At 43.7% G+C, this 24,128-nt stretch overlaps 1 protein-coding gene across 5 annotated transcripts in view; it reads left to right on the plus strand.

Annotated features, from left to right (window-relative positions):
- CRHR2 (corticotropin releasing hormone receptor 2) overlaps nt 1-24,128 on the plus strand; it is a 138,360-nt gene that overhangs the window by 77,155 nt on the left and 37,077 nt on the right. For all 5 annotated transcript variants that reach the window (XM_058830968.1, XM_058830970.1, XM_058830971.1 and 2 more), the window contains 3 exons: nt 4,419-4,525; nt 19,782-19,899; nt 22,166-22,319. In XM_058830968.1, coding sequence (XP_058686951.1) covers nt 4,419-4,525; nt 19,782-19,899; nt 22,166-22,319 — 379 coding nt within the window. The remainder of the gene's footprint in view (nt 1-4,418; nt 4,526-19,781; nt 19,900-22,165; nt 22,320-24,128) is intronic.

The raw sequence follows: 24,128 nt of genomic DNA on the forward strand, positions 1-24,128 counted from the left end.
GTTTTGGTAATGTAGCAATAGAAATGTTAGGTTTTTATCAGCTGTGGGTCAGTCCTAGGGGGCATCAGCCCAGTAACACACATTCACTGGGTTATATTAATGCATCATTGCTCTGCTTGTGGTTGAGACCTGTGGCAGTAGCTGATAAAACTCTGCCCTGGGACTGATATGGTGTTAGATTCCCACTCTGACTGAGATCTAGTTCCTTGCATGTAGCTGTGTGGTGTAGTTTAAAATGTCCCAGTGTCTCCATGCATCTGGCAGGTGACTGTCCTTTGGAATAACTGTGTCCTTCATGTCCAGAGGAGGGAATGGAGCTGGGGAAGGGGCTGGAGCCCCAGGAGCAGCTGAGGGAGCAGGAAAGGGGCTCAGGCTGGAGCAAAGGAGGCTCAGGGGGAATTTCTGGCTCTGCACAACTCCCTGACAGGAGGGGACAGCCGGGGGGCATCGGGCTCTGCTCCCAGGGAACAGGGACAGGGCAAGGGGAAATGGCCTCAGGTTGTGTCAGGGGAAGTTTAGATTGGATATTAATGAAAATTTCTTCACTGGAAAGGTTTTCAGGCATTGGAACAGGCTGCCCAGGACAGTGGTGACACCATCCCTGAAAGTGTTCAAAACACTTGTGGATGTGGCACCTGGGGACAGAGTTTAGTGGTGAACAGGGTGGTGCTGAGGGACCGGTTGGAGTCAATGATCTTAGAGGTCTTTTCCAACCTTAAAAATTCTGAATCAGCAGCAGGCATGGAGCTCAGTCACCAGGACCAGCTGGGAATCACAAGTGTCCCCAGAGCACCTCAGGGGACACAAGGTGCCTGTGTGTGCACAACTTCTTCTGACACCTGAGTGTTGGTGTCCTCATGTCAGACTGAACCTCACCCTCTGAACAAAGAGGTGGCTCCTCCTCCAGGCACAGGAACAAGATGTAGAAATCATTTTGATCCAGCTGGCTGTTTGGTGGCACGGTGTGTGACAAATGGAAAGATTCTCCTCAGCCTACAAGGTCCTGTGTTGAGATGGCTTTCACTGCATCTGACACAAATCTCTTTTTCTTAGAAGAGAAGCACCTCAGGCAGCAAGACACATCTTAGCCTCCAAAAAAAGCTGTAAATCAGGAACTTTGGTGTTGTGGTCTGTGGCAGCTGTACATTAATTTGCTTCTGCTGATGTTTTGAGGTGGCTTCAAGCTGAGGAGCTGAGTTAGCACCACGCTGGGCTCACACTAATGTATCCTGCATAGGAGCACGGTCACATCAGCCACAGCAGCTCCCAGCTGGCTCAGGATGGGAAAGCAGTGAGCTCAGAGTCATCTGGGATGACAGATACTTCCCAGCTGCTTCTGAAAGTCTTTGGAATTGTGTCCTCAAGCTGTGCTGGTGCTGAGATCATGCTGGCACCAGGAGGAAATAGGAAGTGACTGACTGGCAGTGGCGTGTGGAGCCTCCCAGGGAGACAGGAGCTGAAGACACTGGCAGGACCTGTCAGTAAGTTCTGTCAGAGGCAGCAAGATCCTTGTCAGATGGTCGAAGAGTGCAGCTGTTGGGTGGTTATTGATTCCAATCACTCTCTGAATTGTTTAGGACAGGTTAAGCAGCCACATTCTAGCTGAAGCAAGGGGAAAAGTGCCCCAGACAGAAAGACTGTCATTAGTTTGAAACCTGCCTGTGGGGAACCCACCATGCCTTAGATGTGCAAAGTGAGTGCAGTAAGACATTGTGCTGGCATTCCTCAGTTTACCTCGTAGGAGGCACCTCTGCTCTGCCTGGTGGAAGGTGATTGTCATGTCTAATGTCATGGAACGGGATCACAGTGGTGTGACCTGCTGTGGCCAGGGGGTAAAACCATCTCTGGATTCCCCATCCCTGGATTCCTCACCTGTGGAAATGTTCCAGGTCAGGTTGGACCAGGTAAGGGGCTCTGAGCAGCCTGACCTAGCACCTGGCATTCCTGACCATGGCAGGAATCATCATTTAGGTCCCTTCTGACCCAAACCTTTCCAGGATTCTCTGATCTCCTTCTCTAGCTCATTTCTAATCTAGCAACCTCCCTCCTAAGCCTGAATAGAATTTAAATCTTTGTTTTAGTGAAGTGAAGCATCTTCCTGAAAGGAGAAGGATATTGGGTAACAGGAGAAGAGTGCTGACATTTTAAATGTATCAGTGTCCAAGAGGTCGAGCCAGAAAAGAGTTGTGCAAGTATTTTACATGAGCTGAGCTTTGGGGAGCATGCACATGATTTTCTGGGCATTGCTTTTCAGCCCTGAAGGTGTTGCCTCCCATTCCAGCAGAGATGCAGATTGCATGTAGGCTGGTGGAAAGTGATCTTGCCACCCTGTCAGCTTAGTTTGCAGTTCTTGTTTCTATGATATTGAATTTGCCTTCAGGAAACCTTGTTAGCATCAGAAACAGAAAATATGAAAGTCGTGCCTGTTTTTTCTTGATCAGTGCATCAAACAGGAGCTTAATAATTTTATTTTTCCAAGTAATTTTCTCATGTTTTGAACCACACCTTCTTAAAACTTGAGTGAAGTTAAAATAGTGGTCAAGAGCCAAAGAAGGGTCAGACTTAAAGAGCAGGAACATCATGCTGGAAAAACACAAGGTTTGCAATCTTCCAGGAGATTTCTAGCACTAAATGAGCAATTCTGAAAAAAGTTCTTAGTCAGATGGGTTTGGGGTTTGATAGTGCTGTGGGAAATGATCCTTTTGGATTCCTTGAGATGTTCTGTGATCCTCTGGCTCTGTGAATTAAGCAGGAGAGTCAATGAGCCCTGCAGTTTGCCAGGGCATTGTTGAATAAAGCAGCATTGCACAGGTAGGAACATCAGATCAAATGAGTTTTCTTTCCCTTCAGGTGTCCCCTGGACTGAAGGATAAATCAAACACAGTGTGGAATTTGCATTCTGTAGCTCCGTTTTGTTGTGTTTTTTTTTTCTTTTCACCTCCAGGCAATTCAGAAAATGGGCCTGGAGATGGGGAAGTTTATTTTAGGGGATTTTATAATAGACTTAAAAATACTCTGCGTGGTTGAGTTCTGTCCAGAAACAGCACATTACTCTGTGAGCTGAAGATGCAGACAGGTTTCATCACAAAAACCATTCCAAGAGAGCTCTCTGGCAAAGTGCTGGAAGATGCTTATCTTCACAGAACAATGGAACAGATTCACTACAGCTGCTGGTTGTAGTTTCAGCCAAACATTCATTCACTGACAAATTCCTTTCACTGGAGTAAAATGTTAAGGGAAATTGTTAGGGGAAAAAAATTAAAAAAAAAAAAAAAATTCAACCAAAATTTTTTAAAAATGAAACTGTTTGTAGTATTTTACTTTCATATTTTTATCACAAGGGAGGAAACGTAGGTGGTTAATTTTTAAGAGTCTTGTTCTTATGAAGGAGGGCAACATCCCAACTTGGGGAAAGATCTGCTTAACTTGAAAAGAAATAAATGACAAAACTAATAAATAAATATATTTTTCAGGGACATTTAGTCTTCCAGTAGCAAGCCTCTTTTTTAGCCAGCTTCAGTATTTATCTGAATAATGTCTTTCTACTTCTTCCTAGCCAGGCAAAGAGAGGAGATGCTTCTCCTTTCTCTAGAGCCAACAGCAGCCCACCAATAAAGATGTTTCTGCAAGGTCACATCGTGGTCACTAAATCCCTAAATTCACTGATTTAGATGGGAGCACTTCTGTACATATTTTTTTTGTTTACAGGATCAAGAACCTACCAACAATCTCCCCCACATCCTAAGAAATAGACACTAACACAAGAAATTTCCCCCCATATTTAGGTTACTGCTAAAAACAGCAGGATCCCTGCTTTGTCAGGCTCTCCCACAACTGAAGGGACACCACTGGGTTCTCATTGGTTCTGCCCTGGGTTTGAAGGATAAAGATCACAGCCTTCAAGGAAGATTTTCAGAAGATTTTCTCTGATTTCTGAGGAAAATCTGCCTTTATGGGAAGGGCATGTTATTTATTTTTACTGACATTTTTGTGTGAAAACCAAGCCATTTCAGTGGGAAAATGGCATAGCCTGGCTCATTAAGACCGTGGTGTTTCCTAAGAAAATGCTTCATAACTTTTGAAACTCTGAGAAGATGTGTCTTTAGCAGGTTTGTCACATAAAATGACAAAGGTTTAAAATAAGAAAACCTGAGGAATTGAGAGAGGGGGAAAAAAAAAAAGCTGAGACAAAGTAAAGTTTTTTGCAGATATTTACAATAAATTGTAGACAAATCCCAACCTGAAACGACACCAAGCCTGTACTTTGTGCCTGGGCAATATGGGCATCAGCCCTGGGACTATTATGTCATTGTAAAGTTAAGAAAAGTAATTACTGTTTTCTGAAGTGATGAACTGTGCCTGAATGCCAGTGCTTGGAGACTGATGCTGATTTAACCCTGTTATCTCTTTACCTCCAGAGGAAGTATGCGCTGCATTACAAGATTGCTCTCATCATAAACTACCTGGGCCACTGTATTTCAGTAGGGGCCCTGATAGTTGCCTTTATGCTTTTCTTGTGCTTGAGGTGAGTAATGTGTTTGCATGTTTCTAACTCAGTTGGGTGATGATTTCTGGGTTGCTCCAGCCCTCTCGTAACTCTGTCCAGGTCGTGGATGGTCCTGAAAGTGGTCATGGCTTTTATGTTCCTCAGCACATCCGTGGTTTTGCTGACTAATGTGCTGGATGAGCTCCTCCTGAGAGTAGGAGCTAAAGCCTGTTTGGATTCAGGGAAAGAGCTGAACATGATTTATTGATGCATCAAAAAAAATGCAGTGAGTGCAGTGTTCTTCATTAAGGGGGACTGGGATCTGAGTGTGTCAAGTTGCAAGTTTTGGGGGCAGGTTTTGTTTTCTCACGAGGCAGAACATGGTAATGCCTTGCATTCCCTGACAGCTAAACCCAGATCTAAACCAAAGGAAACAGAACAAAATATTTCCATTTTGCTTTGGGTTAATTTTGGTTTTTCTTTCATTAAAGGGCTTAGAAGTTTTCTTAAATAAAAAGGATTTATCATCAGTGGAGCTTAATCCCCAGCAGTGCTCATGAAATGATGAATGCAAATCAAGGAGACTGCATAGAAACCCTTCCCTGATCTGGTCCAGGGTGCAGAAGGGAGTTTGGCAAATGGAGATGTCAGTGAAAGCAGAATTAGGGCTAAAGGGACCAGAAAGGACAGGGGGGAAGGCAACTTAGTGGAAAACAAGTAGATGCAGATCAGTCATCATATGTATATCCACAGCCTGAATCACAGGAATGTATTTTCATAGGAGTGGCCTGGTGGGTTAATTCTGTATTATGTCTTGGATTCCATGGCATTTCTGTACAATTTGTGCTTTGTTGTCCAGGAGAGTTCAACCTGAATTTAAAACCAGCTCCACTGAGTGCTGTGGAATGATAATCCCTAAGAAAAACCTTGCTCTAATAGCAGAGGATAAACTGGGTGGAGGACATCCTCCCCCTGCCCAGGATTACAACAGGATGATTGGCAGTGACCTCAGAGCAAGAATTACTCTTTTCCTGGAGCGGAGCATCCCAAAAGTCTTAGCTAAGTCTTCTGAGCATTCCTAACAAGGCCTTTTCTAATAACAGTAGGAATCTTCTCGCACTCCAGCATCTATAAACAGAATAAATCTATGCTAATGGAAACAAAAAAAAACACCTTAAAAAATTAAATGGGAACTTTTATGATGCATCAATTTAAACTTCCATTTCCAGCCCTCTACAGTGGATATAAAGCTAATTCCCACAGTGCTTGGAGACCTGAATTAATTTGCACTGAATAAAGAATGCAAATTATTCATTGCAATAACTATATTCCCTGCTTTTATGCTTAGTCTTTTATAAATGCTTGAGTAAATAACACAAAAACAATTAGGTAGGATGGTATAAATGTACCCAGCTTCAAACACAGAGGGGGCCCAGCTGAATTCTTCTAAATTGTTCTTCTGTTATTTAAACTTAAAGGTTTAAATTTTGCAGTCAGCTTCAACATTAAAAACAACTAAGTAGTGGCAATTAAGTATTTCCCTGTACATGCTGTGAATTAAGATATTCTATCTTTTCAAATTCACATTGTGTCACGTAAAATGTGTCCAGTGTGCAGCCAGAGTTAACCAGCATGAGATTCCTCAGGGTCTCTTGACACACCTCCACTCCCCAAAGTTCTAGAGATCTTCCAGTGAAGGCAACCCAAATTCATGTTTCATTACAGGTTGTCCCTACCCAGATTTTGGGTTATGGACATCTTCATCACATTTACCTCTATAAGGTGCCCCAAGAACATATCAGTTTTTATAATCACTTTCTGTTACTTGGGGCTTTTTTTTTTTTTTTTATGCTGTTTTATTTTGGATGGAAGAAGGTATGATGGAATTAGGTGAAAGGAGAGAATTTAGGCAATTCATGGCCAAAAAAAAAAATACAATCTGATAGCTCCTCATCTTGACCTAAAGTAGAAATCTGCCAGTTCCTTATTCCTGCCCCACTCCATCCATCTACCTCACTCCATGAGTCCCTACTAAGAGTGAAAATAGAGGAGACCTCCAGGAAGATTCAAGTTTTACATCTGCTCCCAATTTTTAGGCTTCTCACCCATGACCTGCTCAATTTTCCTTTTCTCTGTCAGTTCAGGTGGATCCCAAAGGCAGCCCTGTCTCAAGAGGGAGGCTGGAGCACACCTGCTCTGTTGGAACATAACTGTTGGCCAGACTTTGGGATCTCTCACTCTGGGGGTTTTAGGAGCAGGTGAAATATCTGGCATGCACGACAAAAGGTGTTGCTGTGGTGTTCAGCTGGTCAGGAGGATTTTCTGCTCTTTGAAATGAGCTCCACCATCACTGGTGCTGCCCCAGCCCAGTGGGGCTTAGTCCTCCAGCTTAGTCCTCAGTTGTACTGAAGTGGGAAAGGGGAAGGAACTGGTTCTTGACCCTGTTTGCCCAAATTTATCTGTCACCTTGTACCCAGCTTTATCCTTCAATCACAACCCATGCTCCATTTAATGGAAGAGTCTTTCTGCCGTAAACACTGAGGCATCACACACCTGTTTTAGGGGTCAGGAATCTCAGATGTAGCAGCAGGTGATGAAATCATCTGCCATTTGTGTCCGTGAGACCCCAGCACAGCTGGGAGGGGATGAGAGCTCAGCCAGGGCCCCCCTTTTCCTGTGCAGACCCATTTTAGCCTTGTTTTCTCCACATCTGCCACATCTGAACCTGTGCAATGACAAGCAAGCCAGTAAACATTTCATTTAGCACCTGAATGATAAACAGTGAAGGAGAGGGCTTGATTGTTGCTGGCACACTGGCTGAGTGCCAGTGAGTCACTGAGGCAGCTCCAAAGGTCCAGGTCAACAGCAGTTTCTCAAGGTCTAAATGTAAGTGGTCTTAAAATTGTGAGATCCGTGGTGTCTGTACCATGCAAAACCAAACAAACTCACAAACAAATAGGAATGCATCAAGAAGGAAAAACAAAGAATTTGTGCACAAAGTGTGCTGTAGATGGAGGTCGATTGATTTCCAATGCAGGCCTGGAAAGATTTGCTCAGGGCACTTCACTTGGCATTTTTGAATGGGTCTGCACTGCTGGGATTCTCACAGTCTGTTTGTTCTCATTGACAGTCAGGTTTGCTCCCTCCCTCAGGTGCACACAGGCAGCTCCCACTGACTCAGCCTCATTGTCCCACTGAATCACAATCTCGCACTGCTGAAGCTGAAATTTTCCATAGGAGGAATCCTGCTATCAGTAATACCAATCAAGATGAGGAAAAAGAAAATAATTTTAAAAAAAAATTCCAATGGATTAAAATACTTCTTTTGAATCACATTTTTCCTTTGCTGATGCTGATAATGCAGAAACCCAAATTGCTTTGTCCTAGATTTTCCCTTGTCACTGTGCTGTTAGAGCATCCTCTGAGGTAGAAGGAGAGTCCTTTGTAAAACTCCTGACTTGTTTCTAAACAAAGTGCTGGCAGTGGCCAGCAGTGACCTGAGTAGATTCCATCAGAAGTTTTATTTGTGCAGTGGTTATCAGAGAAGAAGTAGGGGAATAAAGGTATTTGTTCTGGAAAGCATCAACGTCCCTGCTGAGTTTTGAATCCAATAAAGGACGGTGCTGACAGGAAGATAGGCTGGAGATTAAAAATGGCATGTCCTTGCTGGATAAAGGCAGCTATAAAAACAACCAAACCCACAAACATTGTCATAACATCTTTTGTCACTACTATGGTAGCAGTGAAAGCAAATTGAAGTTTTGGGGGAAATTCTGCTTTCCTGTTGCCCTTAAATTTAGCTTTTTCTATTTCCCCAGTAAAGCATTTGATTATTTTTTGTCCCTCATAAGCCTGAAGCAGTGTCTCTGTTCTTTCTTATGATTACACACAGATTTCCTAAATCCCACATATTATTTCTCCCCAAAAGACTGGAACATTTTTTCCTGAAACAATATAGTTGCTTCTTTTTTTTCCTTCCCCCCCCTCTAACCATCTCCTATCTACTTTCCTTTATTCTCTCCTGTTCCAAGTCCCTTTGAACCACCCTGTGCTCTTCAGTCTGGTGCAGGATTGGCAGGATTGCTGCTGCAGGCCTCTGTTTGTAAGAATGGAAGAGTTTGATTAAACGATTTTAGAAACCTGTCAGGAGAAATGCAGAGCATCAATACAGAGCAGGTTCCACAGAGCAAAGTGATGTGACACCTCTCAGAACCTGCAGACTGAGGATATCTCGAGTGAGGAGGAGATCTGCACGATTAATTCTGGTTTGCATTTAAGAGGATGAGGTTTCTGATGTGACTGGAGCAGAGTAGGCTCCACATCTAAGGCACAATATCTTTTCTTCTTGTGGAACAAGAGGAAAGAGCAAGTCCCAGGTCAGGACATCACTTAACAGAGCTCGTGTCAGTGCTCCATGTTCTTCCTCATCTCCTGCCTTCCCACCCAGCCCAGTTCAGTCTGTTCCCTCTGCCACTTCAATAGCAGAGCCTTCATTAATGATTCAGGCACATGGAAGTGTTAAACTTCACCATAAATCCTGGGCTGGGTGTGATGGCTGTGGGTTTGAACACAGCTCTGTCCCACCCTGTAACAATCCACAGTAAAGTCCACAGAGAAAGGCAGGAATGAAAATTTGGGAGCTCTGTAAATAAGAACAAACCCAGTGAGGGGGCCATCTTTAAATACAAAACATCTGAAGTGCCTGTACTGCCTGAATCTCTGTGAAGAGTCTCATCCAATGAACTCAGATGAAGACCAGAAACACTTTTGATATTGATTAACCCCAGGCCATTGCCTTTGCTTCCCACTGCCTTTCCTCGCTCCCTCCTCATCTCACATCTGTAGGACTTGTTCTTTACACTCTTTGTATGGAGCCTACGCCACACAAAATAAAACCCCAGAGAGCAGGGCCCTCATGAGCTCCTGGAATAATAGCAGTAATTAAAAGTGTGCCCAGAGAGCTCTGTTCTTAAAATGTGAAAGGTTTCACAAGCTGCATCTGAAACAGTGGTATTGTAACCTAGCACAAAGAAAGCCACTGAGGAGTGTTGTTGCTGCCTATAAATACATCACCACTGGATAAACACTGGGAACTGAAGAGCTGCTTCTGATCAAGGACAGTGTCAGTGCAAGAAACAAAGGGTATAGGTGCTCTACAGACAGATTTGTGAGTGGATGTGAAAGGATGATTTCCAGCCCACAGAGCAGAGGGGTCTCAGAGCACTTTGGTAGAGGAAAAAATTTAAGTTGGAGTCAAGCTAGAGTAATGGGAATTTATGAAATGCTTCTGCTCAGTAACTTTCTTGACCTGAGGTTTGGAGGCCACTTTCTATCCTGTGCTAGAAAGATGTTACTGCTGGTATATTTCTGTTGCTGCCAAGATTTTTGGCTGTGAGTTTTTGGAGATGGACATGAACATGTTTGAATTCTGATTATAGAGCTGCTCTTACAAGATCTAGATCTGTGCTGACTGGCAAGCTAAAACCTGTCTGTGTTCTACTTGTGAAGATGATGGAATGGTTTTGGGAACAGTGGAGAAAACATTGCAGCTTTTCCAAAGTTTCAGAGAAAGGAGGAAAGGAAAGTTGGGTCTTTGCAGTTTATATCTGAATCATGTTCAGGAGTGCAATTTGATTAAAAAAAAAACAAAAACACATCCTGAGTCACCTCTGGGAAGGAAAATCAGAGAATATGTTTTCAAGATGATGTTTAGAGTTATGAACTGCAGATGCACCTTCAGCTGTTCAAGTGCTAAATGGTTCAATTTCAGTTTTCATCCATGGAATTGCACATGTAGGTCCCTCACTAACTCCACTGTAGTTGTTCATCACTCGGGAACCTTCTCTTCTGCCTAATCTAAAAGATAATTCAGATGCTGGAGGGAGTCCAGGGAAGGGAACAGAGCTGGGGAAGGGTCTGGAGCCTCAGGAGCAGCTGAGGGAGCTGGAAAGGGGCTCAGCCTGGAGAAAAGGAAGCTCAGGGGGAATTTCTGGCTCTGCACAACTCCCTGCCAGGAGGGGACAGCCAGGGGGCATCGGGCTCTGCTCCCAGGGAACAGGGACAGGAGGAGAGGGAACGGCCTCAGGCTGGGCCAGGGGAGGTTTAGGTTGGATATTAGGGAAAATTTCTTCACTGAAGGAGTGGTCAGGCATTGGAACAGACTGCCCAGGGCAGTGATGGAGTCACCATCCCTGTAAATGCTCAGAAAGCATGGGGATGTGGCACTTGGGGGCAGGGTTTAGTGGTGCTGGGTCAATGGTTGGACTTGATGATCTTGGAGGGCTTTTCCCACCTACAACAATTCCATGGTTCTGTGAATTCTGCTGTTTCACATTGCTCTGTCAGCTGAAGCATGAGAGGGGAGAGGGGGATGTTTCTGTCACCCCTAAATGGGCCATGGGCACCCCTGGCAGCCTCTGGGTTGCCCCTGCCTGCTATGGGAACAGCAGCTTCCCTGGGGATGTGCCCAGGCTGAGCCACTGGACACATTTCCTAATTCCCAGTGAGCACCATGAGAATGAATAATTTAGACCAAGCACAGGAATGATTATTTGGGAAGTTTCCAGTCTTTCCTGAATTCCTGGCCAAATGCTCCAAAATAATTAAATATTTCACACCATGTCTTGGTGTAAATGAGGCCAAGGAGAGTGTGAACAGCAGCATCAGCAATTCAGACTTTCCTCCTTGGTTTATCACCACAGTATCTGCAAATGTAGATAATGTAATAAACTTTGCTAATTGTGTAATTGTATTAAAAGAAAAAAAAAAAAATTAAAAAAGCATAACCTTTGAATTCCCTAGCTGGTTATTTAAATTAATTTGGTTTCAGATTTTTTTATTTTATTTTATTTTTTTTTTTGTATAATCCCATAAGGGGATTATGAATGAGGACATGCTGTGCTCTCATATTTCCCAAACAGTAGCTGTAAGCCAGATCAGCTACTCTGAGCTCTCACTGTCTGCCTTCTGATGTCCTGTCTATGATTTGTGCAATCCCACTGCAGTACTCACTCTCCATGGAAAACATTTACCTTTCCACAGTGTGAACTGGTAATTACAGTCTGTGTCAGAAAACTTAAATTGCAAGGTGTTTTCTGCTCAAAAAGATACTTTACAGCCCTGTTTTCTCTTTGTTCAAAACTTACTGGCATCTGACTGCCATTTACCAGTCCTAAATCTTTTCTTCAGCCACACTCACATGCTGCACTAAATTAAGTCATCTTTATTTATCATTTCTGTGAAAATTGGGGATTTTCTCCAGTGGATGACTCGATGGCACAGTTAGGGTTGGAGTTCTCTTGGAGTATGCAGGGGCTGGGTTTCAGCTCTTCCTTATTTAAGCAGCAAGCACAGCCAGTCTGGGGCTGCCCTGCCTGTTGTGTGTTGTGTTGGCTGCATCCTTCCCACCCCTGGAACATCAGTGCTGAAAGCCTTTGTGTCTACAGCAGGCAGGATGCCCCAGGTCCTGCATTAAAAACTGGTTTGCAGGCAGGAGGGTGAAGCTTTGGAAAAGACAAATGCACAGACAGTTCCACAGTGGGTTTATTTTTGGGGTCTCTGTACATCCTAAATACTCATGGAAGTTGCTGCTTCTCCTCTTCACCTGAGCATTTCATTCCTGTCCTCGTGATAAGCTCTCACTTCCTTCCAGGCTTCCATTCTTCCCTTGCTCTTCCTCTTGCTTTTCCTGTGGGAATATTTATATTCCCCAGGCAACTGCCACCAAGAAGCTGATTTTCCCTGCCAGCCTCTCCAGCTGCTGTTCCCATCTGGAAGCATTGGGAGTTCCAGAATATTTGCACTGATTGAGCACACCGGGGAAACCGTGGGGACCTCAGGGGAGGCTTCCATGTGGGTGAAAGCAAATAACTTGCTGGGAAATAACTTGCTGGGAGGTATTCTTCCCACTCCGTGCCATTTATGGGTTGTACATGTGCTTTGCCTGCCCTAGAAAAGACTAAAGAGGGGAAATGGTTTTTTAAGTATTGTCCACGATTCTCCTCCTTCTGGCATGTTCCACTCATGGAATGGGAAGAGCTCCAGCAAAGTGCACTCCTATTTCTCCTATCAGCTATTTCCAGAGAGGCTTTGGGACAGCAGTCTTAATTGAACATCATTATTAATGGAATACTACATGAATTAATAGAAGGTTTCCAAGCTTCCTTAATAAAGTTTTCATTTGTGATTATTTCTATGCAGATGATGCAACTAATTCAGTGTGCTTTCAACCATGCTGGCACATTATTATGATTGTTAATGCTAATTGTTTGTCTCATGCTTTGAATCAGAAAATAGTGGCTCTGTGCATCCCAAAGGAAAAAATACCACTGTATGGATAGAGTGAGGAAAGAACCCAGTAAATCAACAGAAAGCTACTTCTAGTTTTACCAGGGCTATTTATAGATGGACATTTCTGTATCAGTGAGGCCACCTTTACAGAAAGAGTTGATGTGATTTTCTTTCTGCCTTTCCAGATCTCACAGTTTTGCAAGTCAAAAGATTGGGGTTTCTATTTCTCTGCTTTCTCTATCAAATCACACAATTAAGGTCATTTGGTAGAAATAATTAGCAGGACATCTTCTCTCTACCAACAATCAGAAGCTCCTTCTGCCCACCTCTGACCCAGGCTGCAGTCAGCTGCTGGAGAATTTGGCTTTTTTTCCCCCTTTGCTGCTGTTTTCCTTTGTGGAAGCCCAGCTCTGACACCCTGCACACGAGGCAGTTCAGGAGGCTGGTGGTAGGAAACCGAGTCAGGGAACAACATGGTCTGTTCTCAGATCAAATAAAGGGGCTGTTGTGTGCAATTTCTCACAATGCACCTGGCTCTTGATTTACTAATTAGGAAGGCTAAGGAGAAGCATGTTGGCTTTTACTTTAATTGCTTCTTCACATCCAACCTGCTGCAAAGCTGAGCTGAGTGCTGTGTGTGTGTGGTGAGAGGGAGGCTCATCCCAGATCCCAGATAATTTCATCTGGTTTGGTCAGCCACAGGCTCTGGGATTCTGGATTCACTGGAATACACACATTTTCCTATAGACCCAGGGAGATTCATCGAGGTTGCAGTAGACCTCTAAGATCATTGACTCCAATCTTTACCCCGGCACTGCCAGCTCCACCACTAAACCCTGTCCCCAAGTGCCACATCTAAATGCCTTTTTGAACCCTTTCAGGGATGGTGACTCCACCACTGCCCTGAGCAGCCTATTCCAATGCCTGATCACCCTTTCAGAAAATAATTTTTTCCTAATATCCAATGTAAACCTTCCCAGGTGCAACTTGAGGCCATTTCCTCTGGTCCTGTCCCTGTTCCCTGGGAGCAGAGCCTGACCCCCACTTCCACCCTCCTGGTCAGGGAGTTCTAGAGAGGGAGAAGGTCCCTCCTGAGCCTCCTTTTCTGCAGACTAAACACCCCCAGCTGCTCCTCATCAAACTTGTGCTCCAGATTCTTCCCAGCTTTGTTTCCCTTCTCTTCACAAGCTCCGCTATTGTTGTCCCCAAATTCCTGCAAATAAAAAACAGGACACTTCATAACTCAGTCTCCGTGAGTGTGCTGTCACTTGCTACACTCCTCTACCCAAAGCCTCACATCATCAGCCTTTGAAACAGGTTTGGTGTCAGGTAGACCAACCCTTGATGAAAAAACACAAAATTCTCCTGGTGACACCATGCTCGGAGCATTGATGATCTGCTGGCTCTTCCTCTTCCTTCCTTCATCATTCCCTCCACCTGGAAGGATAGAGGAGAATGGTATTTGTGCTTCTTATCCCTTAAGCAGTTGTCTGGGTCATGAGGCCATGAAAATATGAGGATATGAAGCCATGAAAACATGAGGATACCTCTGCTGAAAGCCACAGCAGGACTCTTGTGCATCAGGCCCTCATCAGAAACTGCTGCCCTTTCAGGAGGAGGTGTCTGGATACATTCAGCAGGGAAAGCACTGGTTCTTAAATCATGAGGAACCGATCAACCCTTTCATTTACAAGGTTGAGATGCCTCCAGTGGCTGTATCTTTTCTCTCCATGTCAGAAATTGTCTGTCCTTTTCTCAAGGAAATCCTTTTCCTTCTGTGTGTTCCTTCACTGACACACACCCCCTGCTTGTGCCTGGCTGACTTTGCTGTATTTCAGGGGGAAATTTCCTGCCCAAAATCTGCTGTCAGGCACAAGCAGAAGTGAAATTGCTGCATGAACCGTGTGAGAGCAGGATGCAGCACCAAGCACTCCTCCCAGCCTGTTCCACAGCCCATGGATGAGCAGTTTCTTGCTGTCCAGATCCAGGCATTTTCTGTTCCTTCACTTTGCAGCTTCCAAGGACAGGAAGGGGTGAAATTTGTGAGGAAATGCCTCCTCACCCAGCCCTTGGGAATGGGCAGAGAAGTAAAGAGGAACCCAGACAGACAAAGGTGTTCCACTGTGAATAACAGGTTATGAGCTCTTCATTCCATCGTGTTGGTGGAGTAATCCATGGTCTGACCCCCGTAAATATAAACCACAAAAGGAGCCCAGTGACTCCTGGGAGGAGTTGGGGCCACCAGTGAGGTCATTTAATGCATTTAAATAGTCTCTGAATCAGGAACATCTTCAGACTGCCAGGAGCAAGGAGGTAAGAGCAAGGAACAACTTACAGTTCAAATGTTTTCTCCCTGTTTCAAATGCTCTTTCCCAAATTAATTTTTACTGATCCCCACAGGGACTGAGTCCCAGCCTAAATGGCACATTGGTCTAAGTGAACATGAAAGTTCTTCTGTCTTTATATTCTGACCTCAATCTCTAAGTCTGTGGTGAGTGAATTGCTGCAACTTCTCTCTTTATTCCGTCCATCCTCAGCCCCATGCTCCAGGGAAGAGCTAGCAGAAGAGTGCAGCCCAAGCTTTGACCAGTGATTTTTGTCTGAAAAGGATTAGAGTAGGAAAGCAATAGTTAATTCCTCCTCAGTGGAAACCCATAGCCTCAGTCCTTGGTGTCTTGTGATGTGCCAGCCTTCAGGATCTCAGGGGTGGTGATTTGTGCTGCTGTTCTTGCACCATTCAGCACACATCAAGGCTTGTAAAACAAGTGGAAATGGCCTAAGTGATGTTACCTGACATGAAGATGAATAGGAAACCTTCTGTCATTGGATCCTTTGGGCTGGGGAACTCTGAACGGCTCTGTAAGTCACAATTCTTTCCAGCAGTGCTGTAATTATGTCTGAAGCAGCAGTTCAGCACCCAGTCCCCTCAGCTCCCATTTCTCCCCTCTCCCTTGTGACTCTTTCCCTCCTGAGGGGCAGCTCTCTGCTCTCTGTGCTCTCATTCTCCTCATGTTGCCACTGCCACCACCCCCAATTGTGACATCCCCCTCCTGCGGTAAGAGCAGCCCCAAATTTCCTAGCTTCTGGATTTTGAGGGAATTCATTCATAACAAGGCTTGTGCCTCCAGAAAAAGCTCACTTCACCAACTTGTGACACAGCTTAATGTGTTTTAAATTCCCCCTCCTGCCAGTTGCAGCATGATAGGAATTTCTTTCTCTGTGCTGCCTGTGAGGGCAGCTATTGCTGCTCCTGGAGCACAGGCTTGGTTACTTTTCCACTCCACAGAGCAAAGGCAATAATTAATCAGGGAGGAATGAACTGTGGGGTTCATTGTCATAGGAGACTGATATGGGTGTTTAAGTTTTCATAACAGGACGGGTCATTTTCATGAATAACAGGAGCATTTACATTTAAATTAAGGCTCATAAATTTAAGCTACCTTCTATCTGCAAAGAGCCAGGAAAAGACCTGTGGAGGATAAATGACTCCAATGAGTATTCTGGTTTATTTCCTCAGGCTTTGAGATGAATGAGTATGACAAGGTCGGCTTTGTCCTTTCAGCAAACATTAGCTGTGCTGCAGGTCTCCTGTTGTTCAGCACTTTTGTTGGCCAGTTTGGGAAATGTCCTTCATTCAGTGTCCACCTCGGTCTCCAGCCTGGCTGCAGAGATGAATTCTGTGCACAGAGTGAGCTCCTGAGCCCAGCAGAGCAGTCTCACATGAATAAAGCCTGGAATGAGTACCCTCCTTTCCTCAGTACCCCTCCAGATGCTTTACACCTACTAAATTACAATAATTCCACCCACCAGCAGTGCCTGAAAATGAGAGCAGCTTTTTCAGGTGGCTGCCAAGAGATTGTTCTCCTGTTCATCGACTGCAGCCCTGCACTGCTGTGCCCTGCAGCCTCCACATGCTTTATTATCCTGCAGATTCTCCCTCCCCTGACACAGTTATTTCTCAAGCCTTCCCTGCCCTTGGCTGTGAATTGCATTACTGCCACTGTGATTTCTGTGCTGGTGGTAGTTAGGAGACAGAACCGTGGGCTCTGGGCTCATCAGGAACAATAACAAACTTTCAGTGTCCAGCTGGGACTCTTATTAAAAGAAAATGAAAAGGAAAAGCAAAAAGAAAGGGAGAGGGTTAAAGCCATTCTGTGCCTGGGGTCACATCACTGCCTGAGTTATTTAAGAAAGTCTGTGACACTTTCAGATATCTCTCAGATTATCTTGCATGGCTCTGTTGGCCCCAAAGACAGGAAGCATTTCAGGAGGGAATTTAGCAGGGAACTCTGCAAAAGGGAATGAGGCAGTGGTGTGAGGTTACTCATACCCAAAATACAGCTTTTGCTAAAGGCAGTGGGACAGAAGAGCCAACTGTCCCTGTTTCACGGCCAAAGCCAGAACTTCAGGCTTCAGTTTGGTCAATTCCAGCTGCTGGCCACATTTACACTTTACTTAATTTTACACCAGGCACACATTTTCCCTCAGCAAACAGGGTTTTTTAAAAACAAGGAGTGTTTTGATAAATATCTGTTGAGATTGGGGGTTTCCAGCACAGGCCAGTCCCTCTTGCTCTGGGTCCTGCACAGACATCACTAAAAGTCTGAAGGATGCAGAGTGATGGGCAAGAAGCAAGAAGCAGTAAGGAGAGTGAAGATCATGTAGATACTAAATAAAAACATAGAACCATAGAATTGTTAAGATTGGAAAAGACCTTTGAGATCATCAAGTCCACTGAATTTGTCTTAAGACAAAGAAAACAATGTACATTTGATGACTGGGATCTTCCTGGGGGAAAAAACTCTAGTTTAGGAACCAAAAATCTACAATTCTTTATTTGATCCTGTTTGCCTGTGTGTCCAGTCCAATGTCCTCTTGTAAATCTTGTGGCAATAAGATTGCCCCTAACCAGATTCAGTGATGTTCCAGCATATGGGATGATTAAACTAAAGAAATATCTAAATATATCTATATCTAAATGGATGCCTGCAGCAAGGAATTTTTTTTCCACCCACTACTTTATCTTATGTTTGCCAAGAAATACATTCAGGTGACAAGTGTGCTGGATCTGTTTTGTTGTTAGAGATCTCAAAAGCAATTAATTCCATCTCAATAACTCAGAGTTTGACCTGAATTTCCTTAGTTTTAGTTCCCTGCCTCCTTTTCTCCCTAGAAGCAGTGTTTCAAACTCATCCTTTCATTTGTTAATCCTTGACCTGGAGGGAGTGAATAAAGCTTTTAGGTGAAGAGCAGCTGCAGGACATTGATGTGCAGGATGATCCACGGAGGACAGCCCTGAGCAGGATGTTTCAGAGCCAGGTGGTTTCCTGGGGCTCAGCATGGGCAGCTTGGTTGCCTCATTTCTTTGAAAGCCAAACCCTGCACCTCAGCCCCTTGTTAGAAGTGAAATTCTCAAAGTGAGAGGTGCCTGATATGTCCAAGAGCAGCCTTTTGGAGTTTGTAGCTTAAATAAAAGAGAAAGGGTCTGAGCAGCTGGAAATTTGTTCTCCAAATTAACTCATCATGAGTCACTGAGGCTCTCAAACCAAATACCAATTTCATTCTGGCAGCCTGAGTTGTTAAACTCAAGAGGCCATTTTAACATTGGCTTAGCAGGGTTATACCTCTGAGTGTCTCTCTGTAAGGATTTCATATGTGGGAGGTCTTCTGTTTGTTTTTTTGCTCAATTGCTTGAAATCTCTGAAAGATTTATGAGGCTGAAGGCCATAACAGAATTGCTTCTGGCCCTAAGACTGACTAATTTAGTCCTAGGAAAAATACAGTGAGTGTTTTATGACAGGAAAATAGTGTTTGTTGCTAAGAAGAGTGGTTTGTTTGCTGTGCAAAAGACCTGAGGCAACAAAAAGTTGGTTACTGGATTGAGACTCTCTTTTGCTGTCCATGGGGTGAGATCAGTCAGTTCCAGCAGAGCAGCTTTGAGCCACTTTCTGTGTTTGTCCCACATTATCTGGCAGCTTTCCTGGCAAGCAGGGAGCCTGATCTGGCCACTGCCAAATCCCAGGAACTGCTCTGGCTGTTTGAGCCCCTCTGGAAGTGATTTTCATAAATTGAGTACTTTGCTTTTAGCTGAGAAAAGATCATTTAATTGAAGATTCTGCAACTGCAATGCTGTAACTTGGCACTTGCCATCCTTTACCAATTCACAAAGAATCAGAAGAGAAATGTTCTGGTCTTAAATGACTGAACCTGTCACGAGCAACTCTGTCTTGCTTCAGTGATGCTTTGTTTTTGTCAACAGCATCATGCCCTGCCTGCCTCCTGGGGCCATTTCCAGCAGCAAGTGTATTTCAGATGTGCCCTCTTTTGTTTTATGGCTCTGTGTCCCAGCTCACTGCAGCTCATATTTTACACTGTGCCCATAATTTACATTGCACCTGAATGGGGGCTGGGGAGGGGCTGAAAACAGACACAAATATTTCCTGATGAAGGAGGTTGTGCAGCTCTGCCTTGTTTAAGGTACAGCAGTCTAACCCAGGATTGAAAACCAGGCACTTCATGCTCTCCATTGCATTAATTCAAACTCACCCAGGTGTGCCTGTTCAGGAATTAACCAAATGTGAACTGTTCCAGCTTTGCCACTCCAGCACAAATATTTGTCACTAAATCTCCTTCTGTGAGCAGCTCAGCAGCCTCTAGGGCAGCCTGGTTGTTCAGAGGCTTTTCTATCAGTTCCAGTGGTTCTAGAGATGGAGGGAAGGGGAGCAAAACTAATAACTGATGACATGACAGTTTGAATGTTTGATTTTTTTTTTTTCCAGTAGATCCTGTTTCACTTGCTTGAATTGATTCAATTGTGTTGTCAAGACAAATTCTTGTACATGGCTTTGCAAAAACACAAACCTCCTGTTTCATAGAGTAACAGAGGGATTGCAGGGGGATAAAGTGTGCAATAAACAGAATTTACTCATTTGTTTTATATAGTTATTGATGTGTGTGTGTGTATATTCACTATAATATGTTCACTTAAATGTGTTTCCCTGTTCAGGAGTATCAGATGCCTGCGGAATATTATCCACTGGAACCTGATCACCACGTTCATCCTGAGGAATGTGATGTGGTTTCTGCTTCAAATGATAGATCACAACATCCACGAGAGCAATGAGGTGAGTGCTGGGAGGAGGCAGGGCCTGGAGTTCAGGGCACTGAGTTTCTTGGTATAAATATTGCAGAGGACACTTATCCACGTGCTCAGAGAGACTTTGATACTTCCCTTCATTTCAGTGTCAGCTGAGCACTCATCATCCTTGATTAGCTCTCCAAATGTAAGATTTGACATCTGAACTTCAGTCCCATGCTTTGGGAAAACAAACAGAGAAATCATTAGTGCCCACATAAAGAAGATGTCCGTGCATAAATCTCTATTATTATTCATCCAGATGCTCCTTTGAGAAAATGTAAATTCTGTTAATTTGGTGTTTGCTCTGTCTGTGTTTCTGACAGTCTCACACTCCAGAAGATGGAGTTTATGAGATTTATGTTCAACAGTTTCATGCTCTGTGACTTGCTCTCATGATAATGCTGCAAATCTTTATTGAGATTTTTGAAGTTATTTAAGAAAAATCTGCTGGAGACAGGACTCAAATACCTCTCAAAATGTGAGCATGAAGTGCCAATGAAAATATAACCTGCAAATAAAAGAACAGATCATCACATGCTCCAGTTTTCATTAACTCATCTTTTCTCTGCAGCCTTTTTGGGAAAGGTGCTTTATACAAACCTGGTGATAACTTTGTTATGTGATTGTGGGATAAGCCAGTCAAAATAACAGTACCAAAATGAATGGGAACATCATTTATTGTAGCTATTGATGTGATCTCTTCTGTGCTGATCAGTGGAGATTAAATAACAGATACAGAAGCATCAATGTGGAAATATTTTGCATTAAGTTTATAATGCTTACCAAAAGTTCAAGAAGGAATTGGTGAAGTTATCATGAGTCTAATGGTGGGTACATGTGGAGATCAAGAACCCTCAGTCAAATAAACAGAAAGGTGTGAACTAATGAGAGCTTTGCAGTTTTGGTTTACTATTCAATATTAATAAATTCACAAAGGACTTGCTCAAAATTTATTTTATCCTGGTCTGCTATGGAAGTCATGAAGGGGGAGATCTCACCATCATTACTTGTCTGTCCCAGAATCTTCCCAATCCACCAGCCAGGTCCTCTTAGTTCTGACACAAGAAAAATTGACTTGGATATAATTCTATTTTTACAGGAAAATCAAGGCAAGGCAATTTGGTTTAAACAAACTTTTGAAAACAAAATGCTTCAGCTTCTTCTGGGTTGTTTTGGGCTTTAATCCTATTTAAGGATGAAGCCAAACTAAATTTCAAATATTAATGAAATAATACAGAAATGAAAGTGTCAACACATCCAGAAGAGTTCTTTTTATTTCCATTCAATAAACAGAAGTGATCACAGCTTGTGGATGGGCTGCCATTTTTGTAACTGTGCTTCTTGCCCAGTAAATTCTTAAACCTCAGAATTTTCCTGGGCTTGGTGCTGCACCTGTTGCTCTGTTGGCTGCCTGTAGAACATCAATATCTCCTGCCTATGGAGGCGAAAATAAAATTAACTGAGGGTAAAAGCTGCAAATACTTCACTAGAGTTAATTAAAAAGCTGGAGAATGGTGAGACCAAAATGACCAAAATCAGTGGTAGCAGAGAACCCAGGTAATTAGAGTTGTGCTTCAGGGAATGCACTCGATGTCTGGAAGTTTTCCCAGACTTAGGTGGGCAGCAGTATGGAAATTGCCCCCAGTTCCTTGTGATTTTTTGCTGGGATGTTCCCACTGGAGGTCATTGTGCCTCCCACAGCTGTGCTCTCACTGCACAGCCATTCTGGGGAGATCCCTTTACTGATACACAAAAAATTCCTGTTGAGGCTGTGGCAAAACTCAGAGGTGACATGTGACATGGTGTGACTTGGAGAATGAAGCACCAGTAACAGGAACAGAGGAGATAAACTGGCTGACAAAAACATGCCTTTAAAATATTTTTTTCCTTTAAATATCAGTTGTGCTTCTTCCCCTCAGTGGATACGAGGCAAGACTGTGACATTGACACAGCTCACCTGTGGACAAATGGAGAAAAACCTCTTGGAGGCTTTTTCTGGAACCTGAATTTTCCAGACAGGTTTAGATGCAGCAGATCCTGCAGGTTATGGTCAAAGACAGCCTCAGCAGAAGGTCACAGTGGATCTGTGAGTTCCTGTCAGCACCTAAATATTGTAATTCCCAGCCACAGGATTAATCTGCATCCCACGAATGAATTCTACCATTGGATTTTTTAAGGGAAAAACAACATACAGAAAACTTTTAAATGTTCTCACAGTGATTTTAAAATATTCTCTTCTGTTCCCTTTCCAGCCCTGGTGTCGATGTATTACCACTGTCTACAATTATTTTGTGGTGACCAACTTCTTCTGGATGTTTGTGGAAGGCTGCTACTTACACACTGCTATAGTGATGACCTACTCCACAGATAAGCTGAGGAAATGGGTCTTTCTCTTCATAGGATGGTGTAAGTGACCTTTGTGGTTAAAATGGTGTTCTGTGGTACCTGGAATTAAAGTGTTAAATACAAAGAGAGGCAATAATAAATATTATAAATCCCCCTGGGGTAAAATCTGGGCCACTCAGTCTGAACAGACACTTCTAAGTGAGGAGCTGACTTGAAAAGGAGCCTCACTATCTGCCAGGCCAGCTCTAGGGCTTCTGAGGGGTTTGTTCCTAGAAAACAGCCTTTAGCAAAGAGTCACACGTCATCTTTGTGCTGTCCTTGGGGCTACTCAGAGACTCAGCTGTGGCCAGGCTGCCTGTGGGATGCTGTGGTCAGTTCTGGTTTGTGAGGTCAGAAAGGCATGTGGAAAAACTGGAGATTGTCCAGCTGAAAATGTGAGCAGGGATCTAAAGGACATGAGCTGTGATGTGAGGCTGAAGGAGCTGAGCTTCTTTAATCTGGCAAATTAAAGATAAGGGGAAGATAAGGAAGGATCTGTCTGGTACCAGGAGTGATTTGAAAGATAATTACAAAGATGATGGAGCCAAATTCTTCTTGGTAATAGCAGATGTTATAAATAGGGACAATATCCATAAACCACAGACTGGGAAGTTCCAGGTGGATGTTAAGGAAACAGAAAATGTACCAGGAGATGGTGGAACACTGAAACATGTGACTTAAAAGCTGTGAAACCTCTGACTTTGAAGTTATTAAAAATTCAGCCAGGCTAAGCCCTGGCTGAGGTGGGTGAGTGTTGATAGTTCTGCTCAGAGCAAGAAATTGGAGCAAACACCATCAGAGGTCCTTCCCAACCAACATCTCCATGGTTTGAATTTGGCCAGGAGATGTTTGGCAGGACAAACCCCATGCAGGCAGTTTGTTCACTTGATTGAAAATCTGAGATCAATCAGAGCTAGTGAATCTAGCAGTTCTTTTCTGTTGAGGGAAGAAAGGTGGAAAAAAGTCACCAATATTTTCTTTTGTGAAAGCAAAATGACATTTTGTTCAGAAGTGCCTCTTCCTCTCTGCAGAAGTAATTGAATCACAGTTCTGAAGGCAGAAACAGCCTTTGAAACAAATATGTCATTCAATCCAAAATCAAATGGCAAGAGAGGAGTTGCAGGAGAAAGAAAATGTTTATTTGGGGAGTTAATTCAATTTTTTCCCCAATAGTTTTCAGTTCTCTCAGCAAACTGGAAAATCAGCTGCTTACACAGCTCTCACACACTCACAGACTGGTTTGATCCCTGGTGTTTTCACTCCCTACCTCAGTCAGAATCCTCTGGGTCTCTCATTACTAATTTTGGAGTGCTGTGAGCTGAATGAACCTTTCCTGCCACCTTTTGGGTGCATTCTGGCTCTGCTCTGCCTCCTCATACACATTTTTTTACCAGTCACATTCTCAAATCCCTATCCTTTACTTAACAAGGAAAAGTAAAATGTTTTCCTTCTGGAGAGAGAACATGCCTCCATTTTCTGTGTCCATTCCTCCCAAGAACATGGGGAGATGAGAGCACCAGACTCTTTGAGTCCCTGGTGAGCAGGATGGAATAAAACACAATCATTTGAAGGACACAGGAGCCAGCAGAGATGAAGGGGCAGGAGATCAGAGCTGCTGTACTTCTTGCTGAGGTTAAAGATGACCCTTCAGCAACTCAGCCCCATCCCCTCTGTGTTGTGGTTCTCTTTCCATCTCTTTAAAGCTTCCATTTCACACAGAAGGACCAGGTTAAAAGGGACAAATTTGTGTTAGAAACAAATCCACCTCTGCTGCTCCACGAGGGTTTGACACACGTTACCCTCACTGGGGTAGAAGCAGATACTTGTGAG

Source organism: Poecile atricapillus, chromosome 2 (assembly GCF_030490865.1).
Source record: "Poecile atricapillus isolate bPoeAtr1 chromosome 2, bPoeAtr1.hap1, whole genome shotgun sequence".
Taxonomy (NCBI): Eukaryota; Metazoa; Chordata; class Aves; order Passeriformes; family Paridae; genus Poecile; species Poecile atricapillus.